We start from the raw sequence: 21,956 nt of genomic DNA on the forward strand, positions 1-21,956 counted from the left end.
TAATAATTCCCTTCTAACTGGGTCTGTTCCATTTGCATCTCCAGTGTGGGAGAGCATCCATACAAGTGTGTACATCCATGTACATCCAGCAAGTGTGGTCTAGGGAACTGGAGGTAGCTTTGGAGGATGATAGTTAGAAAAAGATATGGGGAACTATCGTTGACTCTTCCAAAAACCCAAACCTCCAACTAATACACCTTAACTTCATTCACAGAACCTATCTTACACCCAGGAAACGTTACCTTATGAAACTGTCTTCTTTATCAAGTTGTGATCTCTGCTCAGATACTCATGTTGGCTCATTTATGCACATGTTTTGGGAATGCATGTAGCAAAATGTTGTTGTTTTTATTTATCTTATCTATTCTGTTTAATGTGTATTTTTGAGCTTTCTTGTCTGTGCTGCTGTATCACCCGAATTTCCCCTCTGGGGATCAATAAAGTATTATCCTATCCTATCCTAAAATTTTGGAGACAAGTTTGCCTTATTTTATCTAGAATCTTAAATTGTGATATACCTTTGCACTCACACAAGACTACCCTACAACTTGCATACTCACAAAAACGCATAATGTTAGCTGGACTTACTGCCGCAAGAAAGATGTTGGCTCTCCGCTGGCAACTTTCACATGTTCTCTCAATATCACAGTGGATTAATACTTATCTTGAGGTAGTTAACATGGAACTTTCTGTAGCCAAAATCCATGGTGCCAATAGAAACACCATATCATCTTGGACGTTGATTTTAACTATAATTGAAGCATTATTAACTACCAATAAGTAAAAGAACTGTGTATTATTGAGAAACAAGTGAATGTTAATGTGATGAATTGCCCTTTAATACTTGGTGTTTTCTACATTTCCCAAAAGACTTAATACACCTCAATTCATAAACTGTTACCTGTGTTGACATATGTGGATTTTATTTTGAATGTGTAGAGAAATGTGTTTTGAGTGTATGAACATGTATGTGCGAATACATGCATCCATATACAGATGCAATTACATCACATATGCAATATGTAAAATAATGTAGTCAGGGGAGTGCGACTTTCTAACTAAGTTAGTTGAATTGCAGCATATTTTCCAGAACTTGTGTTTATAGTTAGAGATCTTACGGGGGAGGGGGAGGGGGGGTTTGGTCGCCACGGGAAACAGGGAGTAGGGAGGGATTGACAATCTGCAGCTATAAATAAAACTGATTATAGAAATGCAGATTAGGATTTTCCTATTAATGATATGTTTGATAAATTCATAATGTTGATTCCTCAGATATGTGATATATAAATGTATATGTTGCCTGAACATGAAAATCAATAAAAAAAATGATGAAAAAAAAGTTAGAAAAACAAACCTGTTGTGAAAATAATAAAGACAGATGAAAGTTTTCAGAGTGCAAACATGATCGACTCAACATGAGATTGTATTTGTTTTTTCAACATGCAGCAAAACAGACTCAGTGTGTGTGTGTGTGTGTGTGTGTGTGTGTACAAACATGACTGTCAGGATTCATTGTTGAAAACACTTACAGGGCTGGGTCGCATTTTTCTAATTTTTTGAAATTAATTATCTGTCCTGTTGACTGATCACTGTGGAGGGATGGATCAGATGAACTTGATGATTGGTCGTCATCACTGAGAAAGCTGAAAAAGAGAGAAAGATTAGATAGTTAGATATCAAACCACAACAACAGATGAAAAACTTAGATTAGTCCAGTCAGACTTGATCTGGTTCACTCTGAATGATTAACCCAGCTTCTCATATGGAAATCAAACCTGAGTTTTTTATATGAGATATTTCTGAACCAGCAGGAACAATAATTTTATAAATATGTGAAAACAAAAATCAATTTACCTTTCTGAAGAAAAAAAACATTTAAATGATGTTCATAGCTTCATCTGAAAGAATACATACTGTATATGTTGTAAATACATTTTACTCACAAATCAGGTGGGAGAAGGGCCGAAAAACGTTCTTGTTGGACTCGAAGACGTTCCCTCTCTTCCTGCAGGTGTTGCCATCTTTGATCCCTGCAACAAGAGACACACTGATGATGTTTCTTTATTACAAATGAAATATGAAGAGCAAAGCAGACACTGAGCAACACATTAAACACTGTGTTGTTTCTTTATTCCATGAATGACACAAAGGATCAAAGTAGAGAGGAGGTGTTGATGTTTCAGTCAAACATTTGACTTGAAAACTCAACATCACTTCAACATCTTTTAAACAGGAGCATGGCGTTTGCTTTACATCAACCATGGGGGTTGTTTCATCTTTAAGGTCTTTGCACACTGAGTCTGTTTTTTTAAAATGTGTTTTTCAGATCTGTAATCCGATCAAAACGTTACACAGGAACCTCACACTCTGAGTCAGATGTGTTCAAACAGAAAAACAAACCTGTTGTGAAAATAATAAAGACAGATGAAAGTTTTCAGAGTGCAAACATGATCGACTCAACATGAGATTGTATTTGTTTTTTCAACATGCAGCAAAACAGACTCAGTGTGTGTGTGTGTGTGTGTGTGTGTGCGCGCACACATGACTGTCAGGATTCAATGTTGAAAACACTTACCAGTTTTGGAAATTAATTATTTGGTAATGTGACCTAGCACTGCAGGTGGATGGATCAGATGGACGTGTCGATTGGTTGTCATCAATGAGAATGTTGAAAAAAGAGAGAAAGATTAGATAGTTAGATATCAAACCACAACAACAGATGAAAAACTTCAAGATTAGTCCAGTAAGACTTGATTTAGTTCACTCTGAATGATAAACTCCTGATTCTTACATGAACTTTAAACCTGATCAACCTGACTATTTGGAACATTTCTGGACCAACAGCAACAACAAGTTTGAAAAAAAAAAAACATTTAAAGGAAATCCATAACTTCATCAAAACAAAGAACTTCAGAGAGAATGTGTGTGTTGTTAATCATCATCCAGTGTTTGATGAAAGTAGCAGCGTGTTGAGATTTGAAATAAGAAAATTACTTAAAGGTGTAATATGTAGATTTTTAAAAATAGACTAAACATAATTTTGTATTTTATTTTGTTGGGGACGTAAGCTCAAATATTTCCAACGGTTATCAAAACCAGAGAATTCCTTAATTTTATAGTTGTAGTGGGATGTGTCAGCCTCTGTGACAGACATTATATATTTATCGTTGCCATGGAAACACTGGATGTTACGTCAAAGACTCTAGCATAATGTAAAGGGAACTGCTACTGAAAGCTGCCATACTGTTGCTGTGTGTGCTTGCGGTGTACGGATAAGTCAGAGTTCATTCTCATCGGGGGTGGGGTAGCAGAGAGAATCACTCCCATGATTCCCCACCAGCCTTAACATCATCTTATGTCATTGTTTTGATTGAGAGCCCCCTGGAGGCGGAGTCTATGAACTGTGCCTTTAAAGACCCAAGTATTAAAATGTATAAAAAAATATTGTTTCATTTAAAACTTGATTGATGTACATAAAAATACATTGGGCCTCATTCACTAACAGTGCATACACACAAATATGTGCTTAAACCGTGCGTACAAACGTTTGAAGCACAAATCTGGGATTCATCAACGCATTCTTACTTGAATTTATTCTTACTCTTCCTCAGACCATGCGTACACACAAATGATTGACCACCTTTCTCAGAAAGTGTTAACACACACTCTTTTAACTAAATGCATGACATATTAAAAATACATTCAGTAAATAAATATATATAAGCAATATCAATATATATATTTTTTTTAAATGTTGAAAAGACCAGCATTAAAAACGTGAATTAACTAATGCATTTACTAATGTATTAAATAATCATGAAATATTCGCCTTATCATCCTTTAACGTAAAATCTAATCGTCAACCACTCCAACTAATATTGCTGAAATGAAAATATCGCATTTGTAACCAAAACCAGCTGATTAATTGGAGCCTATTTAAGAGCATGCAGGGAACATTCATGATTATGATTTACGTCTAAGAAAATGTAACGATCAGCCTTGCTGAAGCAAATTGCAGCCGGAGCCTCCATCAGGAACGCGCCTGACGATTTAGAATGATTCTGATTCACTATCATACGCAAGTTGATGAGACCAAAATTGGCTGGTACGCACGTGTCATGAATCCAACTTGGCAGTGATTTTGCGTATGCACTTATTTTATGCGCAGAGTAAGAACATTTCTACGCACATATTAGTGAATGAGGCCCAAATTGAATCTATTTGTTAGAATTGTTTTGAGAAATGGCGAAATAAAGAAAAACGAGTGTGTGTACATGGACTTGACCATCCCGGTTATGAGCGTCATCATGACAACCGTAGGCATTTGGAAACCGGCGTCCTGTAGCCTGATCACCACAGACTTGAAGAGGTCAGTATTTCTTTCTCCCATCTCAACGTCCAATTATATTGTATTAATGAAAGACAATAATCACAGAGGGATCAATTCCTACGTTTCTTCAACGCTCTCGTTGCCGCCGCCATGTTTGTTCTGATACGTCACTTGGCGGCGGCTGCGACTGAGCTGTCAGAAACCGTCTACATGCCACAGAATCCTGTTTTCTTTCTGAGTTCTCCAGGTAGCCGTACTGGGATTAGGATACTGGTTTGTGTGATCATGTTGTCATGATCACACAAAAAAAACGGGATACTTAAATAACCTAAAAAATATAGTAAAAAAATAATAGTAATAATTAAACAGGATACTCAAGTCCGTGTGAAAGCACTCGATGTCAGTTTTAACTGATACGGTTAAGCCTCATCAAAATATTGATATTTTTAAAACTGTCAGTCTGAATAAGATGTAAGCACATTTCACTCACCGACTGACAGATGAGTTTCCTGAGTCTTTATCATCATTTTCTGCTTTAGCGCCATCTATCTTCAGGTGGGAGAAGGTCGGGTTGAGCCTGTAACAATAAACACGGTTATGATGCAACTTCACCAGAAAAAAGTTCATATCAAAAGAAAATCCAGATTATTTTTAAATATGATATAAAACAGTGGAATCAGTCAAAAGAGGTTATGAGTTTTCTTTGTCATTTTATAAAATGTTCAACAAACAGGTGACTGATGACCTAGCAGATCATAACGTCTCATGTATGGAGGCTAAAGCCATCCAAGTGGACGACCCGGGGTTCAACCTTTTTGACAAGAAACAGAGTCTGCTTTATGATGCTATAATGTTAATGTTTGCCTTTCTATCAACATGTAAACCAGAGGCAGTAGCATTCTTCTCTCTCTCCTTTGACTAATCCCTCCTGAAGGACGGACCAGATGAATCTGACAACTTTCTGTCATTAGATCAAACCCAGAAACTGCTTGATTCCAAAAACAATATGTACCACCACAAAGTGAAAAACCCTTTTGAATGTTTTTCTGGCTCTGCTGCTGAGAAGAAGACCTCAGGGTGGGAATCATATTACCAGAAGAGTTCAGTTAAAAAGTACTTTCCTATCAATGGATTTACATTTACATATATTTTTCTCTGAACAAGCAAACTGTGGAAATTTGACTGTTTGTGATCAAACCACATGCAGCAACTGGTCCTTACAGGGAAACTATGAAGAATGCATCAGATGTTCCTTTTAGAATATGATATAAAGCAGATTGTGTTCGCTCTGAATGGATGTCTCCTCTTTAAAAAGAAGCCTCCTCTTTTCTCTTGACTATGTCGAGTCGTTTAAATCATCTAGAAAGGAGGTCGTTTTTATTGACTTTGTGAATATGTTCAGCACAGAGAACAGGATTAAACCAGATGAACTTTGATTTGAAGTATGCTGTTTTCTCTTCAGGTCAAACACTAACAGCAGAATTGTTCTCTCATATAGATGCTAAAAATCTAAAGGACATGATGTGGACTTATCAAACAAGTGTTTTAACCTGCGGTTCCTCAGTGAGTCAGGCATAATGAGTTCTTCAGAGTCTGGTCTCTGCACGGCTCTGGGCTGAAAAAGGAAATGCAGAGTTAGGATTCTCCATTTCCTCCTTAACGGACACACACAAATAAACACCTTTATCATTATAGAAGGAAACTGTTGTGCCTCAGCCACTCCACAAATGGAGGTCGGTGCTCTCAGAGAAGGACTTTAAGACGTACTGAATTATATTTTTTTGTACATAAATCACAACTTTAAAACTTGCAGAGCACACTGATCTGACTGTGTTTATATTTCAAGTTCAGAAGAACATTAAAAACTAAAACGTGTGTTTATATTAAAACTTAATTTGAAAAATAAATAAATGAATAAAAGTCTGCCTGCACTGTCAGGGTCAGTGAATGCTGCAGATTAAAGTCATGAAGCTCACAGCCGACTGAGCAGAGAATCAGTACAGAAGATATACAAATATTAAGACTTATTTCAAATGTAAAACAAGAACACACGTCATGATTTTCCCTTTAAAAGTCTAAAAAACAAACAATAAAATAAACTACATCTGATTAGTTTGAGGATTTAGAAACACTGGATGGTACAACAGGCCGAGTCTACATTTATTAAAAGTTATTTATTTAAACAGACTTCTAAAATAAACATCTGGGGGCGCTGGTAGTCTGGTGATTGTTATGAGCGCTACATGTAGACTACTGTGGACCTCCAAGCGGGCGGCCAAGGTTCGAATCCGACCTGTGGCTCCTCTCCCGCATGTCATTCCCCGCTCTCTCTCTCCCTCTCTCTCTCTCTCTCATTTCTGACTCTATCCACTGTCCTGTCTTAAAATGAAGGCTTAAAAACCCAAAATAAACCTTTTTGTCTAAGCCAAAAAAGTTATTCAAACTAAAGTGTAGGTTTAAATAATGACGTCAAATTGTCCTTTAATATTAATCAACTTTCATGTTTTCTAAAAGTTATCAATATGTAGACTAACAAATGTTATCTTAGGTTTTATAGCGTAAAGGCTGCTGACGTGTTTCTTTATTTTGTACCCGAGCTTCTGAAGATATGAAAAAGTAAACACCATTAAACCAACTTCTAAATACTGAAATAAAGCTTATGAAGAATTCTTGACCCGTATGAGTTCACTCAAACTCAGATTAATTTCTCAGTTTCATCTAAAAATGTTGTTTGTCTCAGGCCTCACAGGATGTATCCCTTTAAATCCAGCGGTGGTAAAAACACGGATATAAAATAAAGAAAACACGTCCTCTATACATTTTCTGACAAACTTTCCAAACAGAAGGACACAAATAAATAAATTACTTTCTTTAAGCAACATAAAACATGCATAGACTTTACCTTTAGATGGAGAAAAACAAACTGCGACACAGATTGATAAAGAAAGTAATTCAGCAGCTTTCAACCAAACTTGTTCTTCTTTACACAATGCACAGACTACATTAAAGAGGAAGAAGCTGCAGGAGAACTCACCAAGTTCTCTCTCTCTCCTCACTCGCTCCCCCACACACATACGCACTGAGCCATTCACAGACAGACAGAGGCCTACCCTGCTCGTATAACAGGAGGAAAAGAAACTAACGCAGAAATCCTTTGTCTCTTGTCCTTTCAAAAAAAGAAAATGTCATACTCATCATGGTAGTTGTTTTATCATAGCCTTGTTATAGGCCTAAAATAAATACATACAGGTATTTGTTTTCACAACTTCTATGGCAACTTTTCTGTGTTACTTATATAGCCTACTTCATAAAGCACAATTGTATCTGTCTGACAACTTTGAGTGGCGGCAGTGATACGGAGGAATCTTTCTGAAAAGCAGCCGCACACTCCATTGGTTGTATAGCGCAATTGCGGTCCACTTTTATTTATTTTTTTTATTGATAAAAAACAAAAAAAAACAGTTAACTGTGTACACGGAAAAAATGACGTTGTGTAACCGTTTACAATTTTCTGCAGTCGTTCACACCCCTAATGGATATAAATGAAGAAAACACGTCCTCTATACATTTTCTGACAAACTTTCTCAACAGAAGGACACAATTAAATAAATTACTTTCTTTAAGGTCTATAAAACATGAATAAACGTTACCTTTAGATGGAGAAAAACAAACTGCGACACAGGTTGATAATGAAAGTAATTCAGTGGCCTTAAACCTTAAACCAAACAAACTTGTTCTCCTTTAAACCCTTACACATTACACAGGCTCAATTAAACAGGAAGAAGCTGCAGGAGAACAGATCTGAACACAGTTAATGTATAAACCATGTTCAGTAGGTTGTCTTTACCCAAAGTGTTTTCTTAAATAGCTCTGATTTTGCCTGAAGCCCCAAAATAAACCTTTTTGTCTAACCTAATAAAGTTATTCTAACTAAAGTGTAGGTTTAAATAATGACGTCAAATTGTCCTTTAATATTAATTAACTTTTATAAAAGTTACCAATATGTAGACTAACAAATGTTATCTTAGGTTTTATAGTTTATTAAAATGGCAGCTGACGTTTTTCTTTGTTTTGTACCCGAGCTTCTGAAGATATGAAAAAGTAAACACCATTAAACCAACTTCTTAGTATGACGGAGGACTAGGGCCATTTTAAAGAAAACAAAATCCAGAATTTCGAGAATAAACACGTACATTTACGAGAATAAAATCATAAATTTGCAAGATTAATCTTGTAAATGTACGAGTTGGAGACCAGCCTGCGAGTAAATGATGAAAGTAGAACTCTTAAAGTATTTTCCTCTGCAGACACTTCCTGCACGTCAGTGTGGTTCTTTCTTCAGTTTCTTGCAGTATCTTTTCAGGGTGCTGATATTTTATGACAATGTGAAGATGATGTGCCAAAAGCATGTGTAGTTTCATATCTGCATAAGTAAAGCCCCAACACAACTATTTGTGTCTGTTATCTGTCTGCCTTGTTAAAGTGTCTCATGTGCAGACAGTTTGTGTCCTCTTCATCATTTGACAGACAAACAAGGTCTTGCAAATTGAAGTGAAAACTTCTCTTGAACTAACTGTTTTACCGACAACACAAGGAAGTAGCCTATTTCCTTATTAGTGAAACCTTTACTAAAGTATTAGAAGATGCTCCATGTTTGTCATTTCAGAACAGGTTACCCTCCGTACATCTCAGTCCTCACAGGATGTATCCCTTCAACATCAGCGGTGGTAAAAACACTGATATAAAATAAAGAAAACACGTCCTCTATACATTTTCTGACAAACTTTCCAAACAGAAGGACACAAATAAATAAATTACTTTTTTTAAGGTATATAAAACATGCATAGACGTTACCTTTAGATGGAGAAAAACAAACTGCGACACAGATTGATAATGGAAGTAATTCAGCAACCACACTTGTTCTTCTTTAACCCAACCCCTTAAACATTACACAGACTACATTAAAGAGGAAGAAGCTGCAGGAGAACAGATCTGAACACAGTTAATGTATAAACCATGTTCAGTAGGTTGTCTTTACCCAAAGTGTTTTCTTAAATAGCTCTGATTTTAGGAATATTATTGACTCTGGTTCTTCAGAAGCTTCTTCCAGAGAATGTGTGACTACTGCTCAGTCTGTGTTTTTAACAGAGCAGACACTAATGTGATGTTAGTGTAACAGTGTTAATGATTCCACTTATTTCACTAGCTTTGATTGTGCTGATACAGTTTTACAATGTAGGACTTAAAACATCACAACTTCACAACTTGGATATAATCGACATTTCCCACTCCTCATTAAGACTTTTAATGGCCCTTATAGCTGTCATCAGGATCAGTTAGGCCTGCACACTTTAAGTTCTTCATTTTGAGTTAAATATAACAACAATATACATTTTTAATAAAACAATATTTTCATTATAAAACATTAATATAATCAAGAATATCTCTATAAGAGGAGTTTTCTGTTATTTCTGTGGTTGGGGGCGGGACATCATTAAGAGTTGTGTTCCTCACCTGGCCAGGAGAGGCAGAGCACGTGGCAGGTTGATCACAGGAGGATGTTTGAGAGTGGTTCTGTGTATCATTCAAAAGTTCAATAAAGAGAAGACTGACTCATGAGTGAAGTTTCCTTTACCCCCCTTTCGGTTGATGCAGCCCATGAGGTGAACTGTTGTGTTCTGGTTGTTGTTTCTATATTATAGCCTACCTGAAGCTAATGGCTAATATGTTAATAGTAAAGCTAATGGCTAACATGCTAACAGGCTAAACTAGTGGCAATCATGATAGCATGAATGACAGCCTGCCATTGTAGTTCGTGTTTAAAAAGCTACATTGTGTAAATATGTCAATTTGTGTTTGTGACATGTTTTTGATGCTCTCTTATTTTATGCTTTGTATATTTTGTTTAGTTCTCACAGCATGATTGATGGCATGGACATGCTCATGAATACCTGTAGCTCAAAGAACACCTTGGTTTCATGATTTCAACTTGAGGTTAGTAACAGCCATTCACGTGCTCATAACTCGTAAACGGGACATTTCCGAGGAGCACATCAAGGCAGCGTAGTCTCACCCCTGTTCTTCTTAAACCACACCCCTCAAATGAATAAAAATGTAAACTACATACCTGATGTTCTTCATTCTGCCGCTGAAGCACAAAGGAGCTCTGTGCTACGTCTTCTAGCGTCCATGTTTGTTGCTTTGTGTGCTTATGAAAAGTGTCATCAGTAGAAGCGACGATATAATCAAGTTAATGAGCGGATGTTGTTTGAAAATTTAAAAAAAACAACATACAATTAATGAAATACATTACTTGGCTTAACAGATGGTATTGTTGATTTATTAAACAAAAGAGGTGACGGTCAACAGAAAATATTCAAACTCTCTCACCACACATCTTATTTATATAATTACAAGGTAAGACCACCCCACTGCAAATGACCTATTAGGAGCAAAGCAGAGATAAAACATCCATATGATGGCTCCTACAGGTGTATATACCTTTATACAAAAGGAGAGATTACATCGCCAAAATATTTGATTAACATTTATACCTGAAGCCGCCTTGAAAAGTATCCTCTCAAGTTTAGCATTGTTTGAAAAAAAACATGGAAAGTGTGAAGGAGACATCTGATTGGCTGCAGACATTTCTCTGCTGAAAAAAATTTATTTGTGAATTTGAATCACGACAGGGGAGTCTCAAAATTCCCAAACACAAATGCAGTGAGGTTCACCCAAGACAGACAGTTTGTAAATGCAGACTGAAAAGTTTGTACATAAATGTAACAAGATCCAATAAATGCTTTTCTTTCACATTAATCAAAACACAACAACAACAAAACAGTTGTAGCATCTGATGTTAAAGGTAGAAGCCAGCCAGCGTGTCATCTGGTATAAACAGCTTGAACAGAAAGATTTAAAAAAAATCATTCATTATTTTAAATGTTTCATGATTAAAGATACATGATGATGAATGTGCCGTCACTCAATGATGTTTAGATCCCAACTCCAGCAAACTTCTGGGATGTAGAGAGACTCGACCAGGCCCCTTTCCTGATAAAAACCCATAGACAGAACTTCAATTACAGACAGTACTACTAAAAGGTCCATTTAGAGTTGTATAATCTTTTGGTTCATAACATCTGTTCATAGTGAAAAAAGGATGCACAACACGATTTCTACAAGATGTATAAATGACAAAAAAGCTGCAAGATGGTGGTGACCTCTTACAAATAATCCAAGCGCTGTCTCAAACAGTCACTCATAACTGATGAAACTTTATTAGAAAAACAATACTTTTTATTAGCAGGAATAAAGACAGCAGGGCACCATGTTCAAAAAGCTGCAGCAGGGTCCGTGGTTGGCGTTTTTCCTGCAATGTGTCCCCACTACCGAGTAATACCCGGTACACAGTGAGCACGCCAGCTTCGTCTGAATATATGAGGGGATAAAAGACATCTGAATGACACAGATTCCACTTACCTCTGTTTGATGCCTGGGTCCAATCATCTGCCCCGACGCTGTCCTCCTCCTCCCTCTCCATCCTGCATCAAGTAACAAGCACTGTGTGATTAAACTTCATCAGAGTGAAAATACACATGAAAATGATGACAGGTTGTTGAACAAAGCAACAGGTGTTATTAATACTGTTTGTCTGTTTTCTTGTATCTGTACATCTTAATGTTTCTTGTAAGTGAGTCTGTGTCTTTAAGTTTTGTATGTTTTATTGAGTTACTTGGCTGCAAAGCAAATTTCCCCATGAAGTTGAAGTTGGTACAAAATGTTTTCTGATCCAGACAGGACAGCATGGACAGTCAAGTTTTGTTAACAAGTAGTCCCTACAACAACATATCGTCTCTAAAAAAATTTCCCAGCAGCAAATTTCCCGATTTGATATCAACCAGGAAGTTTATATTTAAAGACGTCATATTATGTTCTTTTTGTGGTTCATATATTTAATCTCTGTATCTACTAAAGTATGTTCACAATATCTAAAGTTATAAAAAAGTGTCTGTTTTCATGAACTGCCGCTCCATGCACCGGCTCGCTTCTGACTCTCTCTCTAAGGCTCTGAAGCGCCCACGTTCAGAGTCCCCACGTGTGCCAAGTCTGATCTGATTGGTCGGCCTGTCAGCTCTGCAAAAACATTAGCACGTTAGCACTACTGTGCTACTGCAGGCTACGGCATATCGTGGGCGTTGCCACAGAAGTTAACGGGCGTGCAACATGAGCTGCAGGGCTTGCCACAACGAGCCAATGGGCTTAGATCAGTGACATCACACTGACAAGACGTCACACTGACAATTTTTTTTCGAGGGGGGCTAGAACTGAGTGTTACATGCAGCTAATGCTACAGCTAACAGGAGGACGTAGGAGAAGCTGCGTTTCCGCGGACTTTGAATTTTTGCACATAGATGTGCCTAAACATGATAATGTATGCATGTGCATGCAAAAATGTGTACTAATTCCAGAGACATTTGAATGTTGAGAAAATCTTACCTGAAATCCATGTGTCGATCAGATGAAAGGTTTCTCTTGTGCCTAAGTTTGTTGGGAGGAGAGAGGGAGAGAGATTAGATCGTTAGATATTAGAAAATTATTTACATCGGTCTACCTTTATCCTATTCCCCTACCCACATGGGGGAGGGGTTACTGCCCTTTGTGATGTCATGAAGGGAAAATCTCCAAACGGCCTGTTAGAACACATTTTCTGAAAAGTGGAGCAGCTAAAGACGGAGAGGATGAACTTCTCCCTTTATTCTTAATATTGGGGGGTTTGGAGACAGACTAGCGACACATATTACTGTTACCTTAGAGATGAGCTTTTTTCTTTGAAGGACCTGACAGTTGACATCATGCAGTGGTTCAGGTCAGTGTAAGACTACATGTAACTGTAAGACAGTTTGAAGATTGCAATGTTAAACATCCAGACCCAACAAATGCTGAAAAGTACAAATTAGGAATCAGTCCAGTAAAAGTTGAATGTGTTCATTCCAAGGTTAGGATTGTTAACGAAATCAAACAAAAAACAAAAACTCAAGTGTAAAAAACATTTTCATTAACTGAAACTAAAATTTAAAACAACTTTACCAAAAACATAACAGAAACAGTATTGTGTAAAAAAAAAAGACCTAAAATAAAAAAATAGAGAAAATGTCTTTAGTTTCTGTCTCTGACACAAACGTACAGAGTGACACTCGGCCTGTCATTACATGTTGTCTCGAGTATTTCAGTTTCAATTCTGGATAAACTCACTGACCGCACAAGTTAAAACAGGTGTGTCATACATGCAGGTATGTGCAGCAACTTAAGCAGAAACTTAAGCAGAAAGACAATTCGACCTATCTTTTTCACATTCATTTTTATCCTTTTCTAAGCTTATTTTTAAAATGCAGCATTGTCCCCCCTAGGTCTCATAACTGTGGCACGTTGAAGATAACGCGGTAATAAAAAAAATTAAGAACAGGATGTTCTCCTCTGTTCGTTTCCATTCTCGGACACAATCTTAAGTTTGAATGTCTCTATTTGAACAACGAATGACACAATGAGGTTTCTATCATAAAACATTAAGTTACATTACCTGTAGACGGAAAAACAGCGACGCAGAGTAAACCCAGAAACACAGTGAAGAAAAAACTACACAACATGAACACGTTAACCACACCCTCAAATAACCTGTTTTACAAGAGATTAAAAACAAACCACAAGCCAGCAGAGAAATGAAGGCAAGCCAGCAGAGAAATGAAGGCTGGTGCTTCATAGAAGTAGCCTGCAAAAATATTTCAGTTGTGTTTTTTTACAGGTTACTATTAAAATTCTGAAGTAGATATACCTAAACTATGGATCATTGTCAATGCATTCACATTTCCAACACCTACTAAAAAGGCCAAAAACAACCAATAACAATTTAATAAGTTGTAGCTGGTTTTTGAACATCATCCCTGACACCTGCTTTTTTTTCATAGGAGAGGATTGTCTGTTTGTTCACACTACTGAGAGGTGGTCTCTATACCTTTAATGTTCATGCTGAATCTGTCAACATTTCAGATGTTGAATGTCAGCATGGGTTTCAGTACAAATAATTATAACAAAATAACTCATGTTTGTAAATCACAGATTTTTGTCTGTAAAAACTTCTTTTAGGTGGCCATGAAATAAACAAGTTGTTGATAATAAGGAGCGTAGCTGACCTGATTGACAGACGGGGGGCGTTGTAGCTGTTCGTCGGCAGGCTTAAAACCCGCCTCAGCTCTTAGCCTGTCGTTAGGTTGAGACAGCATTTCCAGCGTGGCGACCGCCATCAATCAGATTCCAAAGACCCGTTCAGAAATAAAGTGTGGTGCTTCATCCATGATTTTTCACAGTATTATTAAACCCCCCTCATGTAAAAACACCCCTTTTACAGCAGAAAATAAACATGTCATGTTAAGCACTTGGGGAGATTTGCATTTACTTTGGATATATTAAGGATAAGAGTTATTCAAATTAGGGGTGTGGCTAAGTTGACTTACAGGTTGGCACGCTGTGGTCGTTTGTCAGGAGAGTAAAGGTGCCCGTCAGCCCCGGCCAAAAGATAGCTTAGACAGCATTTCCAATATGGCCATTGCCATCGTTTTGAATCCAATGGATGACGTCACTGAGATCACGTCCATGACTGTTAAAAGTCGACATAAAGAGCTTTCAAACTTGCAGAAATCTCCTGAAAGACTCCTGATATTTCCAGGAGGAGCTTTATATATATGTGAACGCAAACAGCCACATTTTTCGCTCGGACTTCACCCGGAGTTTCTCCTGCCAGACCCCTGGTATTTTTTTCCACAGCAAGTCTGAGTGGGCTGATGTGAGAACGCAGCAGGATATTCTCCGGAGAATTCAGCTCGAGCCAATAGGAGGGGGGAGTGACGTTTCTACACCGTTACTGCTGCACGGGCTTTCTACAAGACACAGACACCACCACACATGTATAAACATTTGATTTTATTCTCAACAGAATATTCCAACAAAAGGATGTAGTACAGCACGTTCAGCGTAATAAAGGAAGCAGAGGAATAATAAAAGAAAAAGACTGAATCTGGGTGGACATAAAGTGCAGGTTCAAACACTGGCTGAATCATGACTTTGTGGTGTCACAGGAAGTGCAAACTTACAACACAACCAAACACATGGAAGAACTGAGATGTTGGTGTTTAAAACAGTTTGAGTGGATGACCTTGTGAATGTGCACGACACTGAAAACGACCACTGTTACACTAAACCCTAACTCTTCTTCTTCTCTTTCGGCTCTGAAAAACGACAACCTAACGACACATTGTGGGACCAGAAAAACCATTAAAATGTGTCAAAATTGAAAGCCAATCACTTGGAACGTGACACAGACAGATCCGGTGAAGTTTCTTATCTTCTCTCTTAGATTGATAACAAAATGGGCCCTGAAATGCAAAGAACATGACCTACAGCTGCTTTTCTTTCTGCTTTAAAGGGTTAAAGGTGGATCTGTCCGTTACTCTGCATAAGATGATGTTTAATCTGGAAGATCTGTGTTCAAACTGGTTTAACCGTTAAGTGAAAACACTCTGGAAGGAGAGTCAGCGAAAAAAAAAAAAAGGGATCCATAAAGTGTCACATCTGGTGAATAAAACCGTCATCTAACTGCAGCATTTAAAGTCATTGACCGAGCCTCTATATCTGAAGGCATCTCTGAAGTTATAAAAAAATGTTATGTGGAAGGTAAAATGTCACATTTAGAGTGAAAGCAAAATACATTTAAAGGAAGAAGCGTCGCAAAAGCATCAGATACTTGCTGGTGTTGTGAAGTGTCTTCTGCTGCTCAGCTGTCAGGAACATTAAACGCCCTGATTCAATCAGAGACAAACTTTGACAAAATGTAAAATGAGATCTTCAGCATCATTGTAGTAAACAGGTACAAAGTACTGGTTAAAGAGGTAATAAAGTGTTTCTCATTTGTATAAACGTTTCTTGCTGAGATTACCGTAATAAAAAAATGTCATCGAGAGGCCGAAAGATCAGATGGAAAACGCAGAATCAGAGCTGGCGTTAATAAAAGCAAAACTCTACCGAAAACCCCCCGGAGAGACGGGGGTACGAACACTTGGGTGTGTGCTGCCTGGAGGGTCAGTTCAGAAGGCCGTCTGCAGGTCACAGGTCACGAGCTTCATACAGGAGTTTGGCCGCCTGCGGGGAAAAACACAAACATGAAGAATAGATCAAATAAACAGTCAGCCACATGTTTGGTACTATCAGGACTGTTATCCTAAAAACACACACAAGGGGCGGCTGTGTCAGTCGGTCGTCTCTCAACTGAAAGGTTGAGGGTTCGATCCTGCAGCCACATGCCCGATGTGTCCGTCAGCAAGACACTTAACCCCGAATTGCTCCATCTGCTTCGTCAGCGGTATGAATGGGATTAGTTACTTCTGATGGACTCTTTACTCAGCAGCCTCTACCGTCAGTGTGTCAATGTGTAGGAGTGAATGTGTAGGTGTGAATGTGTAGGAGTGAATGTGTAGGTGTGAATGTGTAGGAGTGAATGTGTAGGTGTGAATGTGTAGGAGGTGTGAATGTGTAGGTGTGAATGTGTAGGTGTGAATGTGTAGGTGTGAATGTATAGGAGTGAATGTGTAGGTGTGAATGTGTAGGAGTGAATGTGTAGGAGTGAATGTGTAGGAGGTGTGAATGTGTAGGTGTGAATGTGCAGGAGTGAATGTGTAGGTGTGAATGTGTAGGAGTGAATGTGTAGGAGTGAATGTGTAGGAGGTGTGAATGTGTAGGTGTGAATGTGTAGGAGGTGTGAATGTGTAGGAGTGAATGTGTAGGAGTGAATGTGTAGGAGTGAATGTGTAGGAGGTGTGAATGTGTAGGTGTGAATGTGTAGGAGGTGTGAATGTGTAGGAGTGAATGTGTAGGAGTGAATGTGTAGGAGGTGTGAATGTGTAGGAGTGAATGTGTAGGAGGTGTGAATGTGTAGGAGTGAATGTGTAGGAGTGAATGTGTAGGTGTGAATGTGTAGGAGGTGTGACTGTGTAGGTGTGAATGTGTAGGAGGTGTGAATGTGTAGGAGTGAATGTGTAGGACTGAATGTGTAGGAGGTGTGACTGTGTAGGAGTGAATGTGTAGGAGTGAATGTGTAGGAGTGAATGTGTAGGAGTGAATGTGTAGGACTGAATGTGTAGGAGGTGTGACTGTGTAGGAGTGAATGTGTAGGTGTGAATGTGTAGGAGTGAATGTGTAGGAGTGAATGTGTAGGAGGTGTGAATGTGTAGGAGTGAATGTGTAGGAGTGAATGTGTAGGAGTGAATGTGTAGGAGGTGTGACTGTGTAGGTGTGAATGTGTAGGTGTGAATGTGTAGGAGTGAATGTGTAGGAGTGAATGTGTAGGAGTGAATGTGTAGGTGTGAATGTGTAGGAGGTGTGAATGTGTAGGAGTGAATGTGTAGGTGTGAATGTGTAGGTGTGAATGTGTAGGAGTGAATGTGTAGGAGTGAATGTGTAGGAGGTGTGAATGTGTAGGTGTGAATGTGTAGGAGTGAATGTGTAGGAGTGAATGTGTAGGAGTGAATGTGTAGGAGGTGTGAATGTGTAGGAGGTGTGAATGTGTAGGAGTGAATGTGTAGGTGTGAATGTGAAGGTGTGAATGTGTAGGAGTGAATGTGTAGGAGTGAATGTGTAGGAGGTGTGAATGTGTAGGTGTGAATGTGTAGGAGTGAATGTGTAGGAGTGAATGTGTAGGTGTGAATGTGTAGGAGTGAATGTGTAGGAGTGAATGTGTAGGTGTGAATGTGTAGGTGTGAATGTGTAGGAGTGAATGTGTAGGTGTGAATGTGTAGGTGTGAATGTGTAGGTGTGAATGTGTAGGAGTGAATGTGTAGGTGTGAATGTGTAGGAGTGAATGTGTAGGAGTGAATGTGTAGGTGTGAATGTGTAGGACTGAATGTGTAGGAGTGAATGTGTAGGAGGTGTGAATGTGTAGGTGTGAATGTGTAGGAGTGAATGTGTAGGAGTGAATGTGTAGGTGTGAATGTGTAGGAGTGAATGTGTAGGAGTGAATGTGTAGGAGTGAATGTGTAGGAGGTGTGAATGTGTAGGTGTGAATGTGTAGGAGGTGTGAATGTGTAGGTGTGAATGTGTAGGTGTGAATGTGTAGGTGTGAATGTGTAGGAGTGAATGTGTAGGTGTGAATGTGTAGGTGTGAATGTGTAGGTGTGAATGTGTAGGAGTGAATGTGTAGGTGTGAATGTGTAGGAGTGAATGTGTAGGTGTGAATGTGTAGGAGTGAATGTGTAGGAGTGAATGTGTAGGAGGTGTGAATGTGTAGGTGTGAATGTGTAGGAGTGAATGTGTAGGTGTGAATGTGTAGGAGTGAATGTGTAGGTGTGAATGTGTAGGAGTGAATGTGTAGGTGTGAATGTGTAGGAGTGAATGTGTAGGAGGTGTGAATGTGTAGGAGTGAATGTGTAGGAGTGAATGTGTAGGAGTGAATGTGTAGGAGGTGTGAATGTGTAGGAGTGAATGTGTAGGTGTGAATGTGTAGGAGGTGTGAATGTGTAGGAGTGAATGTGTAGGAGTGAATGTGTAGGAGGTGTGAATGTGTAGGAGTGAATGTGTAGGAGTGAATGTGTAGGAGGTGTGAATGTGTAGGTGTGAATGTGTAGGAGGTGTGAATGTGTAGGAGTGAATGTGTAGGAGGTGTGAATGTGTAGGTGTGAATGTGTAGGAGGTGTGAATGTGTAGGAGTGAATGTGTAGGAGTGAATGTGTAGGAGTGAATGTGTAGGAGTGAATGTGTAGGAGGTGTGAATGTGTAGGTGTGAATGTGTAGGAGTGAATGTGTAGGAGGTGTGAATGTGTAGGTGTGAATGTGTAGGAGTGACCTGCGGTGTAAAAGCGCTTTGAGAAGCGTAGAAAAGCGCTCTATGAGCTCAAGTCGTGCGACACGTCGTACCTTGTGCATCGCAGCTAACCATAACGAGGCCACCTTCTTGTCGTCTGCTGCCTCCATGCGGAGCTGCTCAGCATCCTGGGAGCCCATCGGTTTGTAGTGAAGCAGCATGCCGCTGGCCCGCGACGAGCTTCCTGCAACACACACACACACACACACACACACACACACACACACACACACACACACACACACACACACACACACACAGTGTTACTATAGTCTATTGTTCTACTTGTCTATTTCTGCCCAATCGTCGGCTCAGATTTGACGACATTGTGAGAAAAAGTTGCCTCAACATTTCAAATTTCTCCACAACACACATCCACACTGATGCTTTTCTCAAAGCGGTTTAACACTTTATGAAACGTGTAAAAAGCAGCGAGCAAAACAAGGTTATTATCGAGCAGTAATATTCACTTCCTCGTTAATTTAATGGGATAACGGAGGAGGGGAATAAGAATGTGCTACACCTACATGGCGTTTTATACAACGGTGTATTTGATTCATTTGACAAGATATTTGAGTTTGGTTTTTTTTCTATGTGAAACTTCTGGGATAAAGTTCCTGCTTATGCCTCTGAAAAGTACAGCCTCAAAAACATGAGTCAAGTCATTCAGAAGTGATCACTGCATGCAGGAGATACACAGATGAGACAACAAAGAGATGTCAGGGGGAGAAAGTCACAGATACACAACAAACAGACAAGACAAGAAAAAAAGAAAACTGAGGATGAAAGGAAATGTTTGAACTTTAAAGTCAAAGTGAACAAAAATCTCAGAGTGCCGCATTACTTCACTTTGATGAGTTTACGTTACATAATTAAACGTCAATAACGAAGAATTGACTAATTTAAATGTCACTACAGATCCAAGACAATGGTTCTCAAGGGGTCTCAAGGTGGCAGACTTGGTTGACTCAAACTGGCTCACTGGACCAAAGTTTTTATGGGAACGGGAAATTGTCAAGATTCAACATTCTCCAGAACTTCTCGTTGGTGATCCAGAGGTAAAGGTTCTGAAGACAAATGCTCTTGAAAATGACAGCTTTCTTGCAAGGTTCTCAAGATTTTCTGACTGGAATACAACCCTCAATGTTGTCGCAAGGATAAAAAGACTGGCAAAGAGGGACAAGTCAGGGCCCATTAGTGTGGAAGAGAGAAAATTGGCATCTTTTGCACTCATCCAGGCAGCGCAAAGAGAAGACTTTGAAGAGGAGCTGAAATGGTTTACTCAAAAATCAGCTAAACTACCAAAAACTCATAAGATGTTCCAACTTGATCCCATCCTCGTTAATGACTTGCTTAGGGTTGGAGGGCGGTTGAGAAAGTCTTCTGCATCTTTTGAGCTGAAACATCCAGTAATACTTCCTAAGGAAGGCATTATCACACAACTAATACTTGATCATTATCACAAGAAAACACAACATCAAGGCCGAGGCCAAACATTGAACGAACTCAGGGCCAGCGGATATTGGATAATAGGTGCCAGTAAGGTAGTGGCCAAGCATATCAAGTGTTGTGTCACTTGCAGAAAGGTGCGTGGACCGACTGAAGAACAGCGCATGGCTGACTTGCCAGTTGACCGTGTAGATCCTTCACCCCCTTTCTCATACACTGGACTTGACTGTTTTGGCCCCTTCTATACAAAACATGGTCGGAAAGAATGTAAGCGATATGGCCTGTTGTTCATGTGTTTAAGCTCCAGAGCCATTCACATTGAAATGTTAGAGGATCTCACTACTGATGCATTCATAAATGCTTTGAGATGCTTTATAGCAATCAGAGGAGCAGTAAGACAGATTAGATCTGACCAAGGTACGAATTTTGTCGGGGCAAAGAATGAGTTGGAGAAAAGTCTATTGAAGCTAGACAAAGAGAGGATTTCTACCTATCTGGCTCAAAACCAATGCGACTTCCTAATGAATGTTCCTGAAGCAAGCCACATGGGTGGTGTTTGGGAACGCCAGATCCGGACAGTCAGGAGTGTAATGAGGTCTGTCCTGGCACAAGTCACAGGAAGGCTAGATGACTCTTCACTGAGAACATTCTTCTATGAAGCCATGTCGATTGTGAACAATCGCCCACTAACCACAGATACAATCAGTGACCCCAAAAGTGTTGAGCCTTTGACGCCTAATCATTTACTCACGATGAAGACATCTCTTCCCCTGCCGCCTCCTGGCAATTTTGTCAGAGAAGATTTGTACGCCAGGAAAAGATGGCGGAGAGTGCAATATCTGACAGAACAATTCTGGAGCAGGTGGCGCAAGGAATACTTGACCAACATATGCCTAAGACAACAGTGGCATGCGCCCAAAAGAAATGTACGAGTTGGGGATGTAGTGATTGTTAAAGATGACAATACTCCAAGAAATGAGTGGAAACTAGCCAGAGTAGTTGAGACAAGGGAAGATGATGATGGTCTTGTGCGAAAGGTTAAAATCCAAATAGGAAAGAGAGATTTAGGAAAGAAAGGTGAACTTTTGAAGCCACTTTCTTTTCTTGAACGGCCAGTTCAAAAACTAGTGGTTCTAGTTGAGGATGAATCCTAAACTACAAGTGAAATACTACTAAAATTAGACAAAATAAATACAAAAAGGAGTATAGTTTGTTGGGTTGAGAGTCAATATTATTAATGTCATTGAAGCTCTAATGACTTGAAGATTGATT

At 39.0% G+C, this 21,956-nt stretch overlaps 1 protein-coding gene across 1 annotated transcript in view; it reads right to left on the reverse strand.

The window, feature by feature from the left end:
* The window catches only part of LOC109975379 (trichohyalin-like), a 201,578-nt gene extending 192,321 nt beyond the window's left edge, over positions 1–9,257 (reverse strand). Inside the window, exons 1-6 of the mRNA XM_065966013.1 lie at positions 9,185–9,257; positions 5,881–5,945; positions 4,821–4,907; positions 2,576–2,614; positions 1,944–2,030; positions 1,530–1,643 (exon numbers count right to left, since the gene is read on the reverse strand). Coding sequence (XP_065822085.1) covers positions 1,530–1,643; positions 1,944–2,030; positions 2,576–2,614; positions 4,821–4,907; positions 5,881–5,906 — 353 coding nt within the window. The 5' untranslated portion in view covers positions 5,907–5,945; positions 9,185–9,257. The remainder of the gene's footprint in view (positions 1–1,529; positions 1,644–1,943; positions 2,031–2,575; positions 2,615–4,820; positions 4,908–5,880; positions 5,946–9,184) is intronic.
* Positions 9,258–21,956: the final 12,699 nt, after the last annotated feature.

This window comes from Labrus bergylta, chromosome 18, assembly GCF_963930695.1.
Source record: "Labrus bergylta chromosome 18, fLabBer1.1, whole genome shotgun sequence".
In the NCBI taxonomy this organism is placed as follows: Eukaryota; Metazoa; Chordata; class Actinopteri; order Labriformes; family Labridae; genus Labrus; species Labrus bergylta.